We start from the raw sequence: 23,567 nt of genomic DNA on the forward strand, positions 1-23,567 counted from the left end.
CTGTGAATGTGTGTGAGTGTGAATATATGTGGTGTGTTTCTAGATGAGTGTGTGTGTGTGTTGAGTGTGAACGTGCGGGTGAGTGTGTGGGATGGAAAGGGTCACGTGGGTGAGTGAACGAGCGCACACATGGGTGAATTAAATGTTGAGTAAGTCTGTAAATAAGTGCGTGGGTGCGTAAACACATGGGTGTTTGAGTGAGTAGCATAGCCGAGTACGTGAACGAGTGAGTGAGTGATCACCCGAGTGCATTCATCGTAAGCGAGCGAATCTGCGAGTTCACACGACACGTCAAAACAAAACATCATCCTCGGACTCTTCTTCCTCCCTCCGTCAACCTTCCCCCCACCGCCCGCCCCTCTTCACCGCCCCCCCCCCCCGCGTCACTCGCTGTCCGTCCTCTCCCCCCCCGCCGCCGCCCCCCTGGCGCCCCCGGAGCCCGCCGAGTGGTTGTAGAGGCCCTGCGCCATGAGGTGCAGGGCGAGCGGGTTGCGCACTCCGCTCGCCTTCTTCAGCTTGGCGCGCTTGTTCTGGAACCAGATCTTGATCTGGGCCTCGTTCAATTGAAGTTCCTGGGCGAGGGCCTGGCGCCGCGCCTCGGTGAGATACCGCGACGCCTGGAACTCGGCCTTGAGACGCGACAGCTGCTCGGACGAAAAGGCGGTCCGAGGCCGCTTCTCCTCGCCGGCCGCGGCCCCGGCTGGCGGCACCGCGGCCGCCGCGGCCGCCGCGGCCGCCGCGGCCGCGCCGCCTCCCCCCACGACTCCGGCCGCGACTCCACCCGCCGACTTCTTGGGCTTGCGGTTGCGCGGGCCTGGAACGCGCGCACAACGCCACACTCAGTGCCCTGGCCCTGGGCAGCCTGCACCTGCGGTTGGCAACACGTAGCTGCAGGTAGAACACGCAGGGCTTCATTCCGCAATCAATACCTTCGGCTACTCTGTTAAGGCTGGCCTGGAGTGGGCTTATCGGCGTACAAGGTCCGCCTATCCATAGTAATCTCCTATTATTCGTCCCGGCATTCCTGCAATCAATTCTATGAAGACGAAATACGAGCCGCGAGAACAACACCAGGCGGGATGTCTGTGGAGTGGTCAACATCATCCCGCGGCAGCATTCAGCAAAGGCTGCAACCAGTCCCAGGTGGAGTGCGAGGGTGGTCAGTGAGGCTTGGCAGGAGCGTGGGGAGCAGTGCCAGGAGCATGGGGAAGTAGGAGAGACATTATCTGTCGAAGCAAAGCGATGAATTGTCAGGATTCGAGATCGCGATTTGATTTCAGGACAAACACATTTATTGATCTCGTGCTGCCCTCTGATTCGCATGATTCTTCGTTTCCCTGTGTTCGTGTTCCAGGTCCGGCCACTCCTCTAGCCCAGGTTTAACGCGAGTATCTCGTCTGCATGAATTGTAAGTTAAATTAATTCCCACACTCTCGAGAATCGATGTTCATGAATCAATACATCGTTACGTGCCAAGGAGCCACCCTCTGTGTGTCCCGGCAATTGAGGTCACGAGCTGAGAACCTGGGTTCAATTCCAGCTTCAGCCCCCTGTGGTTAAACCGGGTTCTCAAGTGAAGAAGAAAGTCTCGCCCCAGACACCAATGACTGGACACGAAACAAAGTCTCGTATTCACTTGTCCCTCAATTTGGCTCATTGCATTTCTAAGATTACCACGATTCAGATTAATTGCTCCTGAACAAACACAACCACTATTGGCACCGCACTTAACACCCGTGGCGCGTGTGTGGATACATCGGTTTGTTTGTTTTCCAGTGACTTCAGACTTAACTCGGTGATGTCATCTTCCTAGGACGATCTCTGCACAGTGAGGTGAACTGCTGGCTGTAATCCGTCAGCATGGTTCACGCCACGAGTGAGAGCACTCGATAATATTTGGTCTACTCTTCCACGCTGAACAGACCTTAGGAAGCACCCACACTTTACCCCACGATACACGCCCGAGGTTGACTCAAACCTCCGATTCTCACGGTTGACTATGTACAGTGCGATAGAAGGTGAACGTACATACACAAATAAGTTGTACATATATACAAAGAAGGTAAACATACATACATACAAAGAAGTTCTACATACATACGAGCCTCTGGATTGCCAGTACCCAGTGCTGCCCGTGACATTTCGTCTACACACGGGACGTTGTAGACGGTGAGGTTGGGCCTGCCGCTATTTCTCAGATAGCTGGAACACCTCCTCGGTCGGCCAGGGCTTCTGGCGAGGTCTGGCTGGACTGGGCCACCAATGCTACCAGAGCAGTAGCGGCCATATCTCTCGTGCACGTGGGAGGGGGCGGGGGGAGTGGGCGGGGGTTCGGGGCGGGGTGCTCGCTTGCTACTTTCATCAGCTGGGACCAGGCTGGCGTGCGTTTGAATGGCGTGCATCTCACGGGTGACAAATAACAACAAGGCGGTGTTCAGGGGGCAAACCAGGTCCACGATAGGCGCTGTTATCAAGCACGTGGGTCATCCTCGCTCGCCGGCAACTGGGCAGTGCAACAGATGTTCTTGTTTGGACCCAGCGTGCATCCTCGATGTTGTGTGGATACAGTGGTAACGGACCAACGTGCTGGTGATGATTACCAGGCCATGGGGTGCACAGTGATAGAGTGGCGAAGTACTGACCACACCACCCCCTCGTACGCCCCACCGGCCTTGCTATACATTTCCACATGATACGCTACTTCGTTGAGCTCTCATTTGGGGCCAGGTCGCTTCTGAAAAATAGCGATACCTGGTACGATAAAAAAACGTATTTTAGTTTAATAGGCGCTCGCAAACAGAACTTTCCCCACGTCTGTCAAATACTATTCGGGGGATATTTGGTCAGAGTCGATACATTCTGCGTGACTGCTTGTGTGCGTGTTTTGTCCTGAATACTCGCCCGCCAAAGGCACATTCCTGGCAGTCTACGGAGACTGTCTTGGCTGGATGGCATTGCACCGACGGGCTTTGGTGAATGAATGAAGATTGCACGTGCGTTGAGACGTACACAGGCAAGCACACGTGAGCGTGTAGATGCGCAGCACTTTGCGAGCTACGGGTGAAATGTGCTTTGAACGTATACATTATTATTATTATCATCATCATCTATTCCATGCAACACGATGTGGATTTGCCAGCATCTACATGCAACTCCAATTCAAGAGGCTGTACAGAAAGAATCGGCAGGGCTTATTTTGTAAAAAGATAGCCGAGCAGAGGCAGAGAGGAAGGTCGTGGTGCTAGGGCAGGGAGCCAACAGCACGCACTGTGGCACTGTGCGCGTCTGTGCATGGAAGGGTGCGAGAGGGGTGGAGGGGGTGGAGGGGGGGGGTGCGAGAGGGGGTGGAGGGGGCGAGAGGGGGGTGGACGAGTGGGGGGGGGGGCATGATGAGTTTGTTGTCTAAACTCGAGGCCTCATTTCTCAGTCGATATTTTCAGGAGCGCTTCTAGGGCTGGCATTGAGTTGGGATTATCCGCGTAACGCACTAACACGAGGGTAAAATGTCTGCATATGCATGATAATCCCATATTATTGTACCATATTTCCTATAATCATATGCCCTGGTTTAGGGCCAACTAAGGGGAGATGGTTGTGAGGTGCAAATGAATTCCGATTGAGTTGTGCGAGCAGCAGACTGACGACTGGGTAATAATAGACTGATTTAAAAATACATTATTATAGCTTCTAAAGTTAGTGGGGGGGGGGCTACCGCGGGGGGCAGCGTCTGGGTTTGATAAAATGAACGGTGGCCAGGGGTGGGGGGCACGTGCTCCAGCAGCCGCCCCCCGCTGGGCTCGGGGTTCAGAGAGCGGCAGAGAGTGAGGGGGAGGCCGAGAGAGCGGGACTCAGAGGCGGATAGCGGGTGAGAGAGCTGTGGGAGAGTTGGGTACATTGAAAGGAGGGCTGGAGGGAGTGCGAGCTTTACGTTGAGTGGGGGACCTCGAGAGAGAGTGGGACGGCTACAATGGGGTCGACGAGACAGAGCGCTGGAGGAAGTGAGCGAGAGATGGGGAGAGAGAGGGTGAGAGCAGCGAGTGCTTTGGACAGAGGGAGGAGCGGGGACGAGGGGACTGGGAGCGCGTCTCTGCACGCCGCCGCTAACGCAGAGTGACGTTTTGATCGCTGCGAACAAAGATCCGCGCAGAGCCGCACGGCGCATGCGCGGGGGTGGGGAGCAGGATTGGGCTGCCGCGCTTCGGGCGATGGGATCAGTGGGCTGAGTCCTGTCGGGCGATGGGGTTGGCGGTAGGGTTAGGATTGTATTAAGGGTAGGGATACATGGCTATGGATATAGCGTTATGGATACCCTCTCATCCTATAGACCCCCTCACAACATCTCAACGTTTATTATGATTTATTTAACATTCTAAAATGCCAGCCAGTCATAATCCACGTCTGTATGTGTACTCTAGAAGGCTTATAAATATTACATTAGCGCAAACACATAGCCGAGTCAAATAATAGTTCATAGAATAGTTAGAACAATACAAAAATCTACGATTTCGACTGCAGGTAGGTGACCTCGGGAAGACCAAGTACCGGTCCAGATAATCGTCTCTGGTGTTGACCGTGGGCGGGAATCGAACCCGGATGGCCGGGTTCATAGCGCGGTGCGCTAACCGCTGTGCCACCGCTCCCCACTCAATACACACACATGGGCAGTGCAGTAATCAGCAAAAAACGGCGCCTGTCGTCAACACGCGGGGAGTTTACGACACCTCGACAGGGGCACTCCGCGTGACGAGGCCACGGAGAGTCCCGCGCTCCAAGCGACGCGCGCGCCTCCGCAGCAGCAGCACCAGGGAACTGCTCTCGTGCCGCACGAACCACGACACTGCCGCTCCCCCCATTATATACAATACCCCCGTGTAGCCTGACACACTGCTGGGGCAAGTGTTGTTAGCGAGCAACTCGTCAGGTCGGGATTGGCCACGCGACAGAGGTTATCGTGACCGGCACCGCCCCGCATGCACGGCAGTCTTTGCACACTACCACGGTAACACGCACGGTGCTTTAACGCAATACGCTACACGCGCGCGCACGTTCGAGTTGATATAAAACAAAAACGTGGAGCCCTTTGTCAATCCACCGCTGGTTGAAGGTGGCGAGTGATATCTCAACCGATATTGGGCCTCCCCTAGGTCAACTCAGCCTTAAATAGGTCCCCGGCGCTGTGTCAACATCCGCACTGGGGAGACAAAGGCAGCCGGGCGTGCAGTGCCCCTTGTTGGCGCTCGCTAGCAGCACTCTGCCTCACAAGAAGACTGTCCACAAAAATGAATGCGGCTAATTTGATGTTTTCTAAATAAAGATAAATTACATACAACAAACATTCATTACAAACATCACCAGCAGCAGCCATGCGCAATCCACTGCTGGATGAAGGCCTCCCCAAGCCATCGCCATGCGTCGCGAACCTACGATATAATAATGATCCATCCGGCAACTGCACGCGCATTGACTTCAACGCGAAGCCTGACTCTCTACAGATACCGATTAAACGATTTGCCGAAAAGGACGAGCGAACTGCTTTCTTGTGTTTAGTTTGTTGTCCTTCCCCCGCACCTCCGATTATCAGGGTTCGCTACGTCCAGTGCGAAAGAGGTTCAACAAACACACGATCCATTCACAGCGCACACACAGAGTCGCTCGCGAGGAGCGCGTCCCTGACCCCTCCGCCGTTCTGATTCGTGTCGGGATGCGCCGGCGTCGCGTGAGCCCCACGGCAGCGCGAGACCGCGGGGACGCGAGGGGAGGGGGGAGGGAGGGGGGAGGGGGGGGGGAGGCGGCCCCCCGCGCGTCTCACGCGATGGCTGCGTCCCACGGAGCCCTCGCGACAAAACCTCCCCTCGACACGCGCCCCATCTCGTCGCATCTCGGACGACGCCAAGCAGGCGTCAGCCTGGTTGCGTGGCACTTATAAGGGAGACTCACGCTCACACGGGAATCGTCCACAACTGATATTCTGCTCGAATGAGCGTTGAGATGTTTGTCCTTATCTCCTGCTTACAGCCGTGCAAAGCCAGTTTTTGAAATTCCACATTACTTTGACGGGAGCAAGTCTATCAAGAGGACGACCACTGTTGATCTTCCACACAAAGTAGTACCAATTGTATCGATCCCGGAGGGAGGGATGATGGGCTGAGTCAATCCCCCTCCAACCAGGAGTTGAACTTGTAGTCGTCTCAATTGCGAACCGCTCGCTCTACCGCGGAACCACGTGGCCGGTTGCGTGCCAATTTCTGTGGACTCTTAAATCTATCTGTGCGGGTATTTTGAGTGTTACTATCTCGTATTTGGGTAGAGGCTGTCTCCGGGCACTGGGTTGCACATCACGCGATTTAAACTCTTCTTCATGGAAATGACCAAACGTCTCAATGCAGCAGGACCCTGTTGGGAAGTCTTGAGACTCGATTATGATCGTCTTGTACCCACGCGCCCCGACTGTGTGTCTCGACATGTCAGATACAGCGTTGAAGCTTCGAGATTTAAAAAATAATGTTAAAATGGAGCTAAATCGCGTCACCATAACATCAGTGTCACTGCTACGTCACCCGTACATTGTCATCGTCATGAGCAGCAGTCATTGTCTATCCACTGCTGAATGAAGGCCTCCGCACGCCGCCGCCATTGCTCGCTGCTCAGTGCTGCTACCGGTCCGTTTCACTCCCGCAGATTCCCGTTCACGATGTCGTCCGTGAAGTCATCCGGGCGACTCGCGGAGTGCCTGGGGCCGTCCCCGGCAGCCTCGGCGCGGAGGCTCGAGACGAGAGCTGCTTCTCGTGTGGGCCGCGTCGCATGCAACTGTGTGTAGTTTATATCCACTTTGTGACACGTATTTGTTATCGTGCTTCTATAGATGCATTGAAATAGGGTCATTCGTTTGGCCATCATTCCGCTTATGGTTCGTGCCAGTCAGTGTGTATGTGTTGAGATTGTGCGTGTGCCGTGTCGGTCTCCGTAGGTGCTCGCTAATAGCACTTGCTCCAACAGTCTGTTAAGGCTATAGGGGGGATCTTTGTCTGCGTGTTTTTGGAGGGCGGAAGCTGCCCTGGAGGACAAACACAACGTTTAACGGCGAGAGCGAATCGCTCGGCCACCACCGCCTCACTGCCATCTGCGAGTGCCAAAGCGGCCCACATTGAGCAGACAGCAAAGGGAGCGCAAGGGTGCGCGTCGGGACCGGGTGACGAGAAGCGAGCAGGGATCGCGCGCCACTCCTCGTCCCCCACTGCTGAGAAGGGCTCCAGACGCCTCCGACGTCAGCGCCGAACAGAAGAGTCCGCACGTCGCACAGCACTCCCGCGCTACTTCAGAGACTGCATATATTCACGTCGTCTGGTAGATGATTTTATTTTTTAAATAACCCTCGTAACAATATAGTAGACGTGCTGCCTCAATCATTCCTTATCTGGTTATAAAAATGTATGTATCTGTAATAATAACACCCTGAGACCCGATGATAATCATGATGATGCATGGGGTAGTTGAGCTCTATTAATCACGCGCTTGTATATTGTCCCCGAGAGCAGTGAATCATAGTTAATGAGAAGTGGACGTCGGCATGAGATTATGTTCCGTGGCAGAACTCACAAAATGAACGTCGAGACATCAGGTTTTTGTCAAATTAACATAAATGGCTTAAACTGTCAAACTTACTTATACGGTAACAATAACAACGAGTTATTTACCCAGGAAAGTCACACTGATTCCAAATACTAATTTTCAGGGGGTGCTGTCCACATTGGGATGTTTGACCAACACCAACGGCATCGTGAGCGCGCGGGGCGAGCTCTGGGAGGAGGAGGAGGAGAAGGGAGCCGGAGAGCCCTGAGGACAGGCGAGAGCACACACGCTGCACATCGAGCAAAGCATTGGACCCAGGAATGTGTGTTTGTAAAATTCTCTATGTTTGTCTAGTTATATCAATGTGCGTTTATGTGTACAGTGTATGCATGTGTAGTAGTGATATATCCCTTTGTACTACGCCACGAACCCGGTGACGAACATCTGAACCGGTCCTGGGCTTTTCTTCGGTCGACTCAGCCTCAGTGACCACCTGGCGAGGTGGGTGGACATTGCCATGAGGTAGACAAAGTCAGCCGGGCGGGGTTCTGGCCACCTACCCCCTCGTGTGCCATGGCGGCCTTCATAGGTGTTCGCTAACAGCACTTGCCCCAAGTCTGTTCAGCCTTTATGGGGGATCTTTGCCTTTGTGTGTGTACACGTGTGTGTGTGTACACGTTTGTGTGTGTACGCGCGTGTGTGTGTGTACACGTGTGTGTGTACACGTTTGTGTGTATACACGTGTGTGTACACGTGTGTGTGTGTACATGGCTAGTATATGAGTGAATATGCATGCGTGTATATATATGAGCGTGCGTGTGTGTGCCTGTATGTATCTATATACACATAGCCGGAATGGTAATGGGAAGCAGTAGCTCTCGTGCGTATCGCACTGGGCCAAGGCACACTGCATGTGCACGGTATATACAGACGGGTGCCAAGAACTCCCTGTGCCGCTCCACAAGACTGTTGGGGCGAGCACCACGCCTGGCAGCCTTTGTCTCCCCACTGCTGATGTTACACACTGAAGCAAGTACTCCTCTAAGACTGAGTCGACCTAGGGGAGGCCAAGTACCGTGTCAGATATTCATCACCGATGTTAGCTGTGGTCGGGAATCGAGTTCGGATTGCGGGTTTTCTGTAATAAGAATTATTATTTAAGCAAGTAAATCATAATGATTATTATTTAAGCAGTAAATTGTAATTTAAACAAGTAAATAATAATTATTATTTAGGCAGTAAATAATCATTATTGTTATTATTATTTAAGCAGTAAATAAACCAGAGAACCCAAATAAAACCCCACGCTCATACGGGGAGATGAGACTCCTCGCGCAGACATCTCGTGGGAAGTTACGTGGACACGATAGTCGTGCCTGCGAGTTATATATGTGTGTGTGTATATATGTGTGTGTATATATATGTGTGTGTGTGTGTATATGTGTGTGTGTATATATGTGTGTGTGTATATATGTGTGTGTGTATATGTGTGTGTGTGTATATGTGTGCGTGTATATGTGTGTGTATATATGTGTGTGTGTATATGTGTGCGTGTATATGTGTGTGTATATATGTGTGTGTGTATATGTGTGTGTATATATGTGTGTGTGTGGCCATGGCGGTAGGCACGCGCACGTCGTGAGGGACAAGGGCCGCGTGAGGGTGCCGCGTGTGGGTGCCGCGTGTGGGTGCCGCGTGTGGGTGCCGCGTGTGGGTGCCGCGTGAGGGTGCCGCGTGAGGGTGCCGCGTGAGGGTGCCGCGTGAGGGTGCCGTGCAACGCGCAGACGTCGGCACAGGGGCCGCGGGGGGCGTCCATGGACGCTTCGGCCGCGCCTTGGCCCGAGCCTCCATCCCATGCGCGTTCGTGTTCTACCGAGTGTTCCTCGCATGACGTCCGACGTTTCGCTCCACGTGCCGAGAGCTTCAGCTGGTGAAGAAGCTCCCGCAACGTGGAGCGAACGTCAAAGAGAAGACAGAGTCCACAGGGCACGCAGCAGCAGTCACACCACGGCGGTGCGACTCCCACTCATTTGTATAACAAAATAATAATAATAATAATAGACGATGTTATGTATCCATGTGTTTAACAATAAACAGTTTTAATAATAATGCAATAGTTAAATGGCGTGAAAGTTATACCGAATGTGTGTCAGTGTCTGTGTGTCAGTGTCTGTGTCAGTGTGTCTATCAGTGTGAGTGTGTCAGAGTCTGTGTGTCTGTCAGTGTGTCTATCAGTGTGAATGTGTCAGTGTCTGTGTGTCTGTGTGTGTCAGTGTGTCTATCAGTGTGAGTGTGTCAGTGTGTCTGTGTCTATCAGTATGTGTGTGTCAGTGTGTCTATCAGTGTGTGTGTGTCAGTGTCCGTCTGTCTATCAGTGTCTGTCTATTATAATGTTAACGTGTTCTATTATAATGTTAACGTGCTCTATTATATTTTGTTAACGTGTTCTATTGTATTGTGCCTGTCTCTCTGGGTGTCTGCCTGTCTATATTCCTGTCCCTTTGCACGTCTGTCTCTGCTCTCGACTAATGAGTTCAGTGTTGTTATCGTCTCTTGGAGTAGCGTGTCTCGGCAGACACAGCCGAGAGCAACGTGCCTGGCTCGTGATGAAAAGAAGCTGAGTTCAGTCTCCGCTCCGGGCGCAGCCAAACGGAACCGCGCTCCGAACGCAGCGACGCGCGCTCGCGAGCCCACGCGGCTGTGCGCTGCGTCTTGAATCGTTCCTTGCCGTCAAGTTTGTACGAATCGCTCAGGAAATGTGGCCGCGTGTTTGGCCGATTGGTCGGGATGAGGGTGAATCTTAACCCGAAGTCGTGGCACGCGTCAGTCAGTTAGGCGGACAGACGAACAGCCACGCACACGCACACCCGGACTGACACACAAACAGTCGGATAGCCAGACACACAGGCATGCAAGACAGTCACACAGACAGACGGACCAACAGCAAGACACACAGTCAGTCGAACGGCTGGACAGACGGGCTAAAGCGCGGGCGAGGCCATAGCCAATTACCCCCAGTGCCATGTAGGAACGTATTTGTCTGAACATCTAATTGCGTGTGTGTATATGTGTGAGTGCATTGTTTTCTCATCAGCATCGTAGTGCTACGTGGAAGCAACCCTGGCCTGTCGCTCCGTTCGAAGCTCCAGGTTTTCTCCACCACCGTGATGCCCTCTCTGCTCTATACTTGCAAAACCTGGACCCCTCTGAAGGAGCATCTGCGCCGGTTTAGAACATTCAGGCTGGCCTGCATACGACCCATCCTGGGTTTCACTGGACTGGACTGTAGGAGGAGCTCACAGATCCTTCAATGAAAGATCTGGACACAGCCCCAGTCAGTGAGCTCCTCCGCCAGGCGAGGCTGCGTTGGCTGGGTCATGTCGGTGAGCCTTCGACAATTCACGTGGCCTTAAAGTGCACTTCACCTGGCACAAGCGCCATGGCGATGTCACCGCCACTTAGTGGCGAACGGCGGCTGTTGTTCAGTTACAGCACTTGCCCCAACAGTCTGTTAAATGCGATGCGGTTGATGTTTATATTTTTGTGTATGTGTGCACATGTGTTTGTATTTTTGTGTATGTGTGCACATGTGTATGTATTTGTATGTATTTGTATGGGGAGCGGCAGTGTAGCGGTTATCACGCTGCACTAGGAACCCTGTGAACTGAGTTCGATTCCGGAAACCACCAGTGACGATTATCTGAAGCGGTCCCAATATCATCTCAGCCTCAAATGAGTACCTGATGGGTGTGCAAATATCGCCACTGGGGAGACAAAGGCGGTCGGGCGTGATGCTGGCCACCCACCCCATCATGCGTCGTGTCGACCTTCATAGGCGCTCACTAATAGCACGTACGGTGCTAAAGAAGTTCAACATACATACTTGCCCCAACACGGAGTCAGGGTTAGGGGTGGTCGCCTATGGACCGCGTGGCTCTGTTGATCTTTGGGAAAAAATGTAACGCCACGGTTTTGTTGACGACTTGTATGTTTTGTTTAACGATCGCTGCTTCCAACAATTGCATAGCACCCACACACCTGACCGCTGTCTGTGTCTGCTTGCCATGTACATAGAGATTGATGTACTGTGTGTGTATATGCAGTAACATATACTTGAAGTGTGTTGATGTGTGTAATCTAATATATTTGTACGCTGAAAGCGGAGACGTGTGTGCATGTGTGCTTATGTGTGGATGAGTGTGTCCGTGTGTGTGGCTGTATGCAATTATGTGTGTGCGTGTGTCTTGTAGATGTGCGTGAATGTACACGTGGAGTTGCGTTTGTGTGTACGTGTAACACATTTCATACAAAAACAAATGTCACAGGATGTTAGTGAGAGTGTTACTCGTGAGCCCCTGTGAAGGTCGGCACGAGGCACGAGGGGGTGGCGTGGCAATAACCACGCCCCAGCGCCTTTGTCTTTCCCCATTGCCGATGTGTGTTACTCGGGTCTCTGGCTTCACAGGGCAGTCCGTTCGTCACTCCACTACCGCGCCCCACATGCCCACACACACACACATACACACACACATACACACACCCATACACACACACATAACCCATTACACACAAAGTGCTTGCCACAAATGACCCCCAATCACTTGCTGATCTCGTCAAAGAACATAAACCATCACGCGAACTCCGGAAAATCATCACAGCGGCTTTTGGCGAGTCATCGAACAAAGACGGCCACCGCATTGCGCGCTTTCAAATGCGCTTCTGCGGCTGTCTGGAATGCTCCTCTCTCCGATATTAGGAAGCCACTGGAGCTATGCACTTTTAAATCATCATCTAGATTGAAAACTCATGTCTTTAGAACTGCTTTTTGTGTTTAGTTTGTTGTCCTTCCCCCGCACCTCCGATTAGCACGGTTGGCTACGTACGGTGCGAAAGAAGTTCAACATATATACATCAACACGGTATAGACACATAACCAGACAGATGTGTGCCTATAGCAGTAACTAATTCGCACATACATGACTCGCCATTCCCTAGCTATATTATTTCTCTCGACGTGAGCTTATTCATCGAATAACATCGCACACTGATTCTCGATGTAGCATCCCATAAAATCTTGAATAATCATAACATTCGCCTCCTTGTCATATACAGTTATGTTTCACGTGGAGGAACAGATGCGCGGAAGAAAATGTCTGATGTTTACTTTGTATAATATTCTCCAAAACGACGCGAATTATTATTCTGTGCTTGATGAATATAAAACGGATCTCGGATAGACGCATGTACCGATAGATAGACAGATAGACGCACGGATATTCATATATACGCAGATAAACAGGCAAGTAAATTAATATATCGATAGACAGATGCAAATATAATTAAGACGTGGATTTTAATACATTTTCCGGGAAAAAAACTGTTGTTAGTCTGTTGACAGAATCACATGTGAAATGTGACACATGTTATAATTTAAATGTTTCATTTAATAAACGAATGAATAAATATGGAGGAATGATTGCGTCCTATTGCTCAGACCCTACAACCACCTCTACAATTTAACCCGTACACGCGAAATGCACAAATCCACACCGAGCATGCAAATCAAAATTCGTCTTTTTTCATATTCACGAGATGTATAAATAATTGAATGCATAGCTTTTAGTGTCCGATATATATCCCGTGTGCACGCGGGGTGCGTGAACACGGGCTGCACGTGGATGCATATACGTTTCCACGTGTGTGTTTGTGTCTCCACGTATATGTGTCTTCATGCGTGTGTGTGTCTGAACCGGTCTTGGACCTGTCCTAGGTCCACTCAGCCTTAAATGAGTACCTGATGCGGTGTGTAAACATCGTCACTGGGGATACAAAGGCGGCCGGGGATGGTGCTGGCCACCCACCTCCTCGTGTGCCGTGCTGGCCTTTATAAGTAATCGCTAACAGCACTTGCCACAACAATCTGTTAAGGCTATATCTTTGTCTTTTGTGTGTGTCTCCACGTGTGTGTCTCCTCGTGTATGTGTCTTGACTTGTATGTGTGTCTCCACATGTGTGTGTCTCCACATGCATGTATGTCTCCACGTGTATGTGTCTCCACGTGTATGTGTCTCCACGTGTATGTGTCTTCACGTGTATGTATGTCTCCACGTGTATGTGTCTTCACGTGTATGTATGTCTCCATGTGTATGTGTGTCTCCACATGTGTGTGTCTCCACATGCATGTGTGTCTCCACGTGTGTGTGTCTCCACGTGTGTGTGTCTCCACGTGTGTGTGTCTCCACGTGTGTGTGTCTCCACGTATGTATGTCTCCACGTGTGTGTGTCTCCACGTGTATGTGTCTTCACGTGTATGTATGTCTCCACGTGTGTGTGTCTCCACGTGTGTGTGTCTCCACGTGTGTGTGTCTCCACATGTATGTATGTCTCCACATGTATGTATGTCTCCACGTGTATGTGTGTCTCCACGTGTGTGTCTCCTCGTGTATGTGTCTTGACTTGTATGTGTGTCTCCACGTGTGTGTGTCTCCACATGTATGTATGTCTCCACGTGTATGTGTGTCTTCACGTGTATGTGCGTCTTCACGTGTATGTGTGTCTTCACGTGTATGTGTGTCTCCACGTGTGTGTGTCTCCACATGTATGTGTGTCTTCACGTGTATGTGTGTCTTCACGTGTGTGTGTCTCCACGTGTGTGTGTCTCCTCGTGTATGTGTCTTGACTTGTATGTGTGTCTCCACATGTGTGTGTCTCCACATGCATGTATGTCTCCACGTGTATGTGTCTCCACGTGTGTGTGTCTCCACGTGTGTGTGTCTTCACGTGTATGTATGTCTCCACGTGTGTGTGTCTCCACATGTATGTGTGTCTCCACGTGTATGTGTGTCTCCACATGTATGTGTGTCTCCACATGTATGTGTGTCTCCACGTGTATGTGTGTCTCCACGTGTGTGTGTCTCCACATGTATGTATGTCTCCACGTGTATGTGTGTCTCCACGTGTATGTGTGTCTCCACGTGTGTGTGTCTCCACATGTATGTATGTCTCCACGTGTATGTGTGTCTTCACGTGTATGTGTGTCTCCACGTGTGTGTGTCTCCACATGTATGTGTGTCTTCACGTGTATGTGTGTCTTCACGTGTGTGTGTATCTTCACGTGTGTTTCTTCACGTGTGTGTGTTCACGTGTGTGTATTCACGTGTATGTGTCTTGACTTGTGTGTGTGTGTCTCCACATGTATGTGTATCTTCACATGTATGTGTGTCTCCACGTGTGCGTGTATGTGTCTTTACGTGTATGTATCTGTGTGTCATCGTGTGTGTCTGTTTATGCGTGTAACTCCGTGCTGGTGTGTTTGTGTGTCTTTCGGCTGTCGTGTGTGCGCCTGTTTGTGTATGGTGTGTGTTTAATTTGTATCACATGCTACTGTATTATGTGCGTTGATAAATACAATTTCACGAAAGCTGAAATAAGCGTGGAGATTTGTGAATGACAGAGACTGGAATAGTAACGCGTGGAGCAGAGAACAGTTGAAGACCTCACAGTGACTCGTGGGGGACGCGTGGGCTCGGACACGACTCGTCGCGGACAGAATGGGCCATGATGCCCCCCGCAACTACGATTAGCACGGTTAGCTACGTACGGCGCGAAAGAAGTTCAACATACACGTACGTGCATGGCCGATGGGGCGAGACCGGTAACGGAATGGCTGCCAAAGGAGAGAAACGCGCGTGAGAGGACGCTCGCCGCGGAGCGAAGAGCTCAGCTCGTGTGCGGCTGCTTCGTGCATCGTAACGTCGGCAGAGGAGGCGTCGACGCAGCAGTGGATTGATCACGGCTAATGATGATGATGTTGTTCGTTGGTTACGCTTGCCTGTGCACGTACTATAATGGCAGCCACAAGCCGATTTGAACACGGACTACGATGGACGGATTTCCCTTGCCGTGACAATGGCAGTGACACGCGTGACGCCCCGGACGTGCAACACGCACGACTGCCTTCCCTGCACCTTGCTTGGTAAAGGCAAAGGTGCAGCCCTGCAATCGCTCGCTCACGCCACAGCTCGCTGTACATTCTTATTATGTGACATTGGTAAAAGCGACCCGACACGATTCGTGTGTGAATATGACCATGTTAGAATAATAATACATATTTTCTGGTTGTAAATGTTTCCAGCGTAGTAGTAGTAGTAATGTTTATAGCATGGAAGGGTTGGGGGTGAGGAGGGTAACGCCAACGAGGACAGTGGCGACCCTCACCCTGGACATCAGACGAGGGATTACTCGCCGCCGTGGGTTTGGGGTAACCCGGCAGCATTTCCTGAGCAAGCCTGGCTCTGTGACGAGACCCAAAATGTGGAAACTGTTCAAGCGTTCGCTCGTTTAAACAAATTATGCTGGCTAACGTCAGGCCTCAAAGTCCTCCGGGCATAAACAATAAACGTCGTTTTATTATCGCGTAGACGGACAGAAGGCTGGTCGAATTATCGTGCTTAGATTCCTCCAATACCATGTTTACAATGCGCATTTACATTGCATGAAAACTGCTCAGAAGGAGTGGGAATATTCATCCAGACAGAGAGATGGCCACAGGGGGGAAGCGACCTTTCTTACCGGAGGAAGGCCGGTCCGAATAGCGCGTGCAGTACACCCAGGCAGGCCACAGCATGGCCTTTGAGCCGGGCTCCGCCGAGGCGCGGCTCGCCGCCGAGTCGTGGGCCGGGGTGAGGGCTCCTCTGCCTCCCGCGGGCTCCTCCGTGCACGAGTCGCTGTCGCGAGTCCCGCAGGACTCGGCGCCGACGCTGCTGCTGAGCGCCTCTCGACTCTCACGTCGGGTGAGTCCGCCGAGCTGACCCGGCACCCTCTCGCCGCTCCGCACCCTCGCTTCCTGCTCCTCCTGCTGCTGCTCCTGCTGCTGCTGCTGCTCGCGGCGAGCAGAGTTGGAGTTCTCCTTGCGGCGGCCGAACTCGGGCCTGAGGATGTTCTCGATGAAGAAGTTCGTGACCCTGCTGGGCGGGGAGGGCACGGCTGGCGAGGGCTGCTGCGGCTCCGCGTCGCCCCGCGGGGGGCTCCCCCCCGCGGCGCCGTTTGCCATGGGGGGGGGGGCGACGGGGAGCGCACCCTCCTCCACCGCGGGTTGGGGGTCTGCGTGTCTAACTGTGTGTCTGTTTGTGTGTCGGTCTATCTACGTGTGCGTGGCTGTCTGTATTTCGACGTGTGTCTGTATCTATATAACTATTCGATTATCCGAGCACGTTTGTGGACGTGTGTGTGTCTGTCTGCCTGTCTGTACGTGTGAATCTGTGTGTATCTAGCCGTATGCCTGTGTACATGCGTCTCGATGTTTGTGTGTGTCCTTGTCTTTTTGCGTGTATATCTGTGTGTATATATGTGCTTGGATGTGTGTCTCTATCTTTGTGTATCCGTCTGTGTAAGTATGCTGTTTGTGTGTGCCTGAAAATCTACATATACATCTCTGTGTACGTATGTGCATGTATGTATATGGGTTGGTCTGTGCACCTAGCCTGGCACAAGCGCCGTTGTGACGTCACCACCATTTAGCGGCGAATTTCGATGTCTGTTGTTAGTCTGTGTGTGTATTTATGGGCGTGCATACGCGTGTCGACGTTTGTGTCTGTACGCGTGCATCTGCGTGTGTGTTTGAGTCTGTGAGCGTCTACCTGTGTGTGTCCGTGAGTGACTGACGGTCTAACACAGACAGAACACATGCGCACACAACCAGCGCTCGCACATGGACAGACAGACACGGACAGGACACGGCACAAGAGCGATCACACAGACAGACATGACCGAGAGGACTCGCACAGACAGACAGACATACACACGCAGTCATGCGCACAAGCACTGAGAGATAGCACACAGACACAGTTACACACAGACGCACAGAGTTATACTGATAGAGAAACACGGACACGTGTAGACACACACAGGCACACACATGTTCACACGGACACATGTAGACACACACAGGCACACACATGTTCACACGGACACATGTAGACACACACAGGCACACACATGTCCACGCGCAGTCTCGCGCTCCCTGCCCGTCTCCGGCGCTCCGCACGCAGAGTCCCCTCCCGCCTCTCCCCGCCGCGGACGGGAGAGGGGAGCCCAGTGGGGGTCCTCGCGGCCGCCGGGGAGTCCCCTGGTCCCCTCGTCCCCCCGTCCCCTCGCCCGGCTCAGCTCCGGCACCCCGAGTCCTCCCCGCGCGTCACCGCGAGCCGACGAGAAATGCAAATGAGGTCCCCTTGGTCTTCATGCGCCTGCTCTTGTTCACTTCGCCACGGGGCCTCCTTGAGCTGACGCGTGCGTGTGCACACACGCGTGTACAGCAGCACATGCAAGCACACGCATGCGTGTGCACGCACGCGCTCGCGTCTGCCGCTCGCTCGCCGAGCCGACAGGATTCGTGGTTGGCGGTGGTTGTGGCGAGCGGGTTTTTAAATCTCCACTTCGCCGGGGAGGGAGGGAGCTGCTGATTTCCACACGACCACCACAACCACGACTACCGCTACCAACTCCCACCACCCACAAACAACCACCGCCTCTTTCTCCTCCCACCTCCCTCCCTCCTCCCTCCCTCCTCCATCCTCGGGACGTTCTCGAGCCCAAGCCGCCCCCCTCACGTTGGCCACGCGAGGAGATAAATAATGAAATGAAGCGCCACTTCCCCTCGCCTATTTCTGAGCGCTGACGGAGACACGTGGCCTCTGCGGGGGATAGGGCGCCGGGAGGGTGGGTGGCAATCATATATGGACACACACACGCGTACACGTGTGCGTGTGTGTGTTGTGTACACGTGTGACTATATGTATGCGCACATGTACGCGTACGAGTAATTCAGATATTTGTGCGTCAAGAGTTACTCCACTGCTGGATGAGGGCCTCCCCACGCCGTCCAGGTCAAGGGAGTTATTTGGCCATACTGCCCCACTCTCGTCAGAGCGCGTTGGTGAACCCTGGTAGCATGGACCGCGGATGGGGGGGGGACAGTACAGTACAACTATTTATTTAACTGCACTGCCCTCTGCTGCCCAATACGTAACCCCCACAGGGCCCTGAGGCAGCCTTGGCCGCCCATCACGGGAGTATCCAGGCCCAACCTGCTTCGCTTGTGCTTAGATCTCTCCAGATTGGGCGCGTCGGCAAAGCACATTAACTTCATCGTAGGCACTAAAGAGTACACAACTACACATTATACACACCGTATTATATACACACACAGACACGTCTACATAGACACATACACATATCTTCTGTCACAAACTCCTGGGGAAAGTGCTGTTTGCGAGCACACAAGAGGGTGGGTGGCCAACACCATGCCCGACCGCCTTTGTCTCCCCATACGCACATATATTTATAACGAATACGTACGCGATAATATGCAACTATGCAAACACACGTATACTGTTATAGATACACAAACATATCTGCACGTATGCACACATTGAATTATACAACAGCCGACATTCGCCACGAAGTGGCGGTGATGTCACAACGGCGCTTGCGCCAGGCTAAGTGCACGTACACACAGATGTGTACACACATTGCACGCAAATAAACCAACATACACGTACAACGTATACCTGTACACGTATGATCTAGAATGCACGCGTGTATATAAAATATTTGTTGAACGACAACCAGTAACCGTCTGTATTATCGATGTTTGTGTTTGTTCCAAAAGTCAGGAGCCGATCACCAAGTCCTGTGGAAGGCTATAAACGAACGGCATGGCGCGTGCGACTCTGATTGGCCGACGGCAGCGCAAGGGACAGCGACCTCCACGTGGGCCGGGTGAGTCCCCACATGGCGATCGAGCCGCGGCCCTGCAGCTGCTTGCTCACGCCACTGCTGGTGGAAAGGCCTCTCCACTCGAGGAAGCTCGAGAGAGTATTTGGTCTACTCTTCCACGTTAACACCACTAAACGCACCACCGCAATTACACACGAACAACATTTAGGCCGATCGGCGATCTGCGAAGCGCCACTGACACCGCTGGGGGACAGCGACACGGCGGGTGAAGGATCGCGGCCGTTGTCCCAAGTGCCGCGCGGGACCCTGACGCCGAGCCGCGTCTCCCTCGGGATCGCACTCCCAGCGCGCTGCTCGCCGTTGTTGCACCGCCGTGGCCGCCCCTCCATGTCTCGCCGTGACACGCGAACGCGTCCTGCGTATTGCGCGAGACCACGGGCCGGCAACCTGCTGCTCCGGAGCCGGACGCCGCGGCTCTTTCAGGACCGCTTCGCGACGTTCTTTATCCAGGAGCCACCAGCTCGTGCCCACCGCAGTGCGCCGCGGCTCTTGAATGATTGCGGGGTTTTATTCTTACCGAACTCGAAAAAATTGCATCTTCGGGTTGTGTTTGGTTTCCTACACCTGCTGTAGACTTTCTAATTGTACGGTAAACCGGCAACCGGATTTCACCGATTATTTCATTCGGTTACCGGTAATGCAATAAACCGATTTTAATCGTCGTACCGTATAAACACGCATGTATGCATACACATAGTAATAACACAGATGTGTACACACGTTCCACGCACATATACCCAATACAAATACAGTATATACCGGTATACATACACAGACGCACTTGTAGGTACACATTAATAAATCCCCCGTATAGCCTTTAACAGACTGATGGGGCAAGTGCTGTTAGCGAGCATCATCAATGAAGGCCGACACGTGACATGAGCGGGTGGGTGGCAGCACCACGCCTGGCCGTCTTTGTCTCCCCAGTGGTGCTCACGTTGACTCCCCGCAGCAGGTAGTCTTCTCAGGCGAGCTCATACAATCGTCACTGATCTGTACCCTTCGTGGAAATCGAACTCAGGTTGTTGTGATACATACACGTGTCTGTATGTTCCACATATTCACATACAGACATTTACATACATCTATTAACGTGTCTGTATGCTCCACATATTCACATACAGACATTTACATACATCTATTAACGTGTCTGTATGTTCCACATATTCACATACAGACATTTACATACATCTATTAACGTGTATGAACACGCACAGACGTACGCTCTAAATAGACGCACACACGTGTGTACATGCATATATAGTACAGTACACGTAAACACACACACGTGTACGTACATGTGCTGACACACCCTGCATACGTACAGCAGGATATGTATACACACGAGGGGTTGCACTGGCAAGTGCTGCGTGTTGATGTCACGGCCTCGTCTCCTCCTGGCTCTCTTCCTGTGCCCGTCCAGGGCGCGCACCGCGGGCACCAAGACGGCCGCTCCCTGCCGACTGCTGCCCCACGCAGCCGAGAATGCGCCCCGGGCGATGCGCGCGGAGGGCGGCCTCGAGACGCAGACGCAGGGAGGGGGACCCCCAGCAACCTCTCAGCTGGTGACTTTACACCAAGAGTAACAGCGACGACAACAACCTGTGGTGACGAGTAACAGCGACAACGACAACCTGTGGTGACGAGTAACAGCGACAACGACAGCCTGTGGTGACGTGAACAGAGTCGAGAGAGGCTCTCAGCTGGTGACTTTACACCAAGAGTAACAACGACAACGACAACCTGTGGTGACGAGTAACAGCGACAACGACAGCCTGTGGTGACGAGAACAGAGTCGAGAGAGGCTCTCAGCTGGTGACTTTACACCAAGAGTAACAGCGACAACGACAGCCTGTGGTGACGAGAACAGAGTCGAGAGAGGCTCTCAGCTGGTGACTTTACACCAAGAGTAACAGCGACAACGACAGCCTGTGGTGACGTGAACAGAGTCGAGAGAGGCTCTCAGCTGGTGACTTTACACCAAGAGTAACAGCGACAACGACAACCTGTGGTGACGAGTAACAGCGACAACGACAACCTGTGGTGACGAGTAACAACGACAACGACAACCTGTGGTGACGAGTAACAGCGACAACGACAACCTGTGGTGACGAGTAACAGCGACAACGACAACCTGTGGTGACGAGTAACAGCGACAACGACAACCTGTGGTGACGAGTAACAGCGACAACGACAACCTGTGGTGACGAGTAACAGCGACAACGACAACCTGTGGTGACGAGTAACAACGACAACAACAACCTGTGGTGACGAGTAACAGCGACAACAACAACCTGTGGCGACGTGAACAGAGTCGAGAGAGGCTCTCAGCTGGTGACTTTACACCACGAGTAACAACGACGACGACAACCTGTGGCGACGAGTAACAGCGACGACAACAACAACGACAACTTGTGATCCCAGCAAACTGGGACTTCACTCTCCCACCTGCACGTTGAGTCGCACCCTACTCCACGGAACGCACAGAATCAGAGTGACACACACACACTTCACAGGGACTGAAGTGTTATTGTATTTGTATCTACACGTACTATACACGCACACATGTATACACGTGTATACATAGTTGGACATAATATACATGCATATAGACTCACAAATAAACAGAAACATAGACATAAATCAACTTTAGACACCGAATTACATAACCAAAGAAAAATATCCCCCATATAGCCTTTTCAAGGTGTTGGAGCAAGTCCTGTTCGTGGGAACCTATACAGGCCACACGGACGGGAGGTCTGTACGTATGTATATTGACTGGCCTTTTGCCCGTCCAAGGACGGGTTGTATTGCAGTGAATCTGAAACTTTCAAGCGAAAAGCAGACCCGACGTGATAGCCATTGCATCAATTCGTGTGCAATGTGTAAGGGCGCCGTGACACAGACCTATTGCATTTAAAGGTTATAATCCCTTGTTCATCATGACGTCCTTTTTACTTTGATGTCTCAACAACAGCGTGACGGAGATCACGTAACGTGAGGGTTCTGCCTTTGTAGTGAGGGTTGTGAGTTGACGCCGAGGAGGGGGGTGGAGGCGCCTCGCTCCTCATGTGGAGTGACGTCCGCCGCTAATTGTTATTAATGGCGGGGGCTATTTGGAGGACGTCACCTTATAATTATTATTCATGAGGGGGGTTGTTCTATGTGGCGTGACGTCGCCTGCTCATGATTATTAATGAGGGGGGCTGTTCAATGTGGAGGACGTCACCTGCTCATGGATATTAATGAGGGGGGCTGGTCGCTGTGGAATGAGGTCACGAGCGTTAAGGACAGACAGTCCTGGGTGATTCTAGTGGGTATGAAGGCACGCGTATATAGTGTAACAACACATCCATAGCCTGCGTCATCATCATTATCATCATCAGCCATGATCAATTAACTGCTGGATGAAGGCCTCCCCATGCCGCCGCCACCTCTCGCGATCCCGCGATGCGATAGCCCATTGATCCGCTGCTCATTAACGCGGCTCATCGCTCCATCTCCGCGCTAGATGCCCTTTCAGAAGCATCCCATTCCTCGGCTGCCGCTCCGTTATCACCAACCACACATCCCACGTCCCTTCTGATCACGACGAGTGCTGTCCGAGCCCACTTCTACTCACGGCTTGAACGATGTCATTCACCTGCGTCTTGTGTTAGCTCACCCTGTGCTCCGCGTCCTCTCTCGCGGTGTCATTCCAAGTCTGCTTCTCTCTCCGCTCCTTTGCGCACTTTGCTGTTGTTGTTCCTCACGATGCGTCCACGGTGCTTCACAGCAGGTAGCACGCACTCATTAAACTCGATCTTTTAAATATATAGTTCCGTGTTAATTATTGTTAACCTGCTCTCGTCCACACAAGTAGGTATATATATATTCTTGGGCCTTTCGGTAAAATCGGCAGGTTCAAATACAATACATGACTTTACCCAAAGACCCAAGAATATGAATTCCTGCAATCACGAAAGCTTTAAGTCAAGCTTTAAGTACGTATATATACACATGTTCACTGTATAGCCAAACACATGTATGTATGCATATGTCTATATACTGTATGTACGACATCATCTGCAGTCACAAATGTGATATCTCGCGAGGCGACAGCTGATTCACTGGGACACTCGGTTCCGCCTGCCGCCCGTCCACCCAGCGGCGAAGGAGGTGGGTGGGTGGACCACAGCGAGTCGACGACGTCGCGTGTGCTG

At 52.2% G+C, this 23,567-nt stretch overlaps 2 protein-coding genes across 2 annotated transcripts in view; one reads left to right on the top strand and one right to left on the bottom strand.

Moving 5' to 3' along the window:
• The window catches only part of LOC133346220 (cytoplasmic dynein 1 intermediate chain 1-like), a 398,436-nt gene that overhangs the window by 303,698 nt on the left and 71,171 nt on the right, over positions 1 to 23,567 (top strand). The window lies entirely within an intron of this gene.
• On the bottom strand, positions 384 to 18,067 carry LOC133345789 (homeobox protein engrailed-2a-like). The gene is made up of 2 exons (XM_061556760.1): positions 16,141 to 18,067; positions 384 to 814 (listed from the first exon to the last, which is right to left on the bottom strand). The coding sequence occupies exons 1-2, from the start codon at positions 16,619 to 16,621 to the stop codon at positions 384 to 386; spliced, it is 912 nt and encodes a 303-aa protein (XP_061412744.1). The 5' UTR covers positions 16,622 to 18,067.

The sequence above is a fragment of the Lethenteron reissneri genome, chromosome 23 (genome assembly GCF_015708825.2).
Source record: "Lethenteron reissneri isolate LAM-NWPU_2019-01 chromosome 23, ASM1570882v1, whole genome shotgun sequence".
NCBI classification, from domain to species: Eukaryota; Metazoa; Chordata; class Hyperoartia; order Petromyzontiformes; family Petromyzontidae; genus Lethenteron; species Lethenteron reissneri.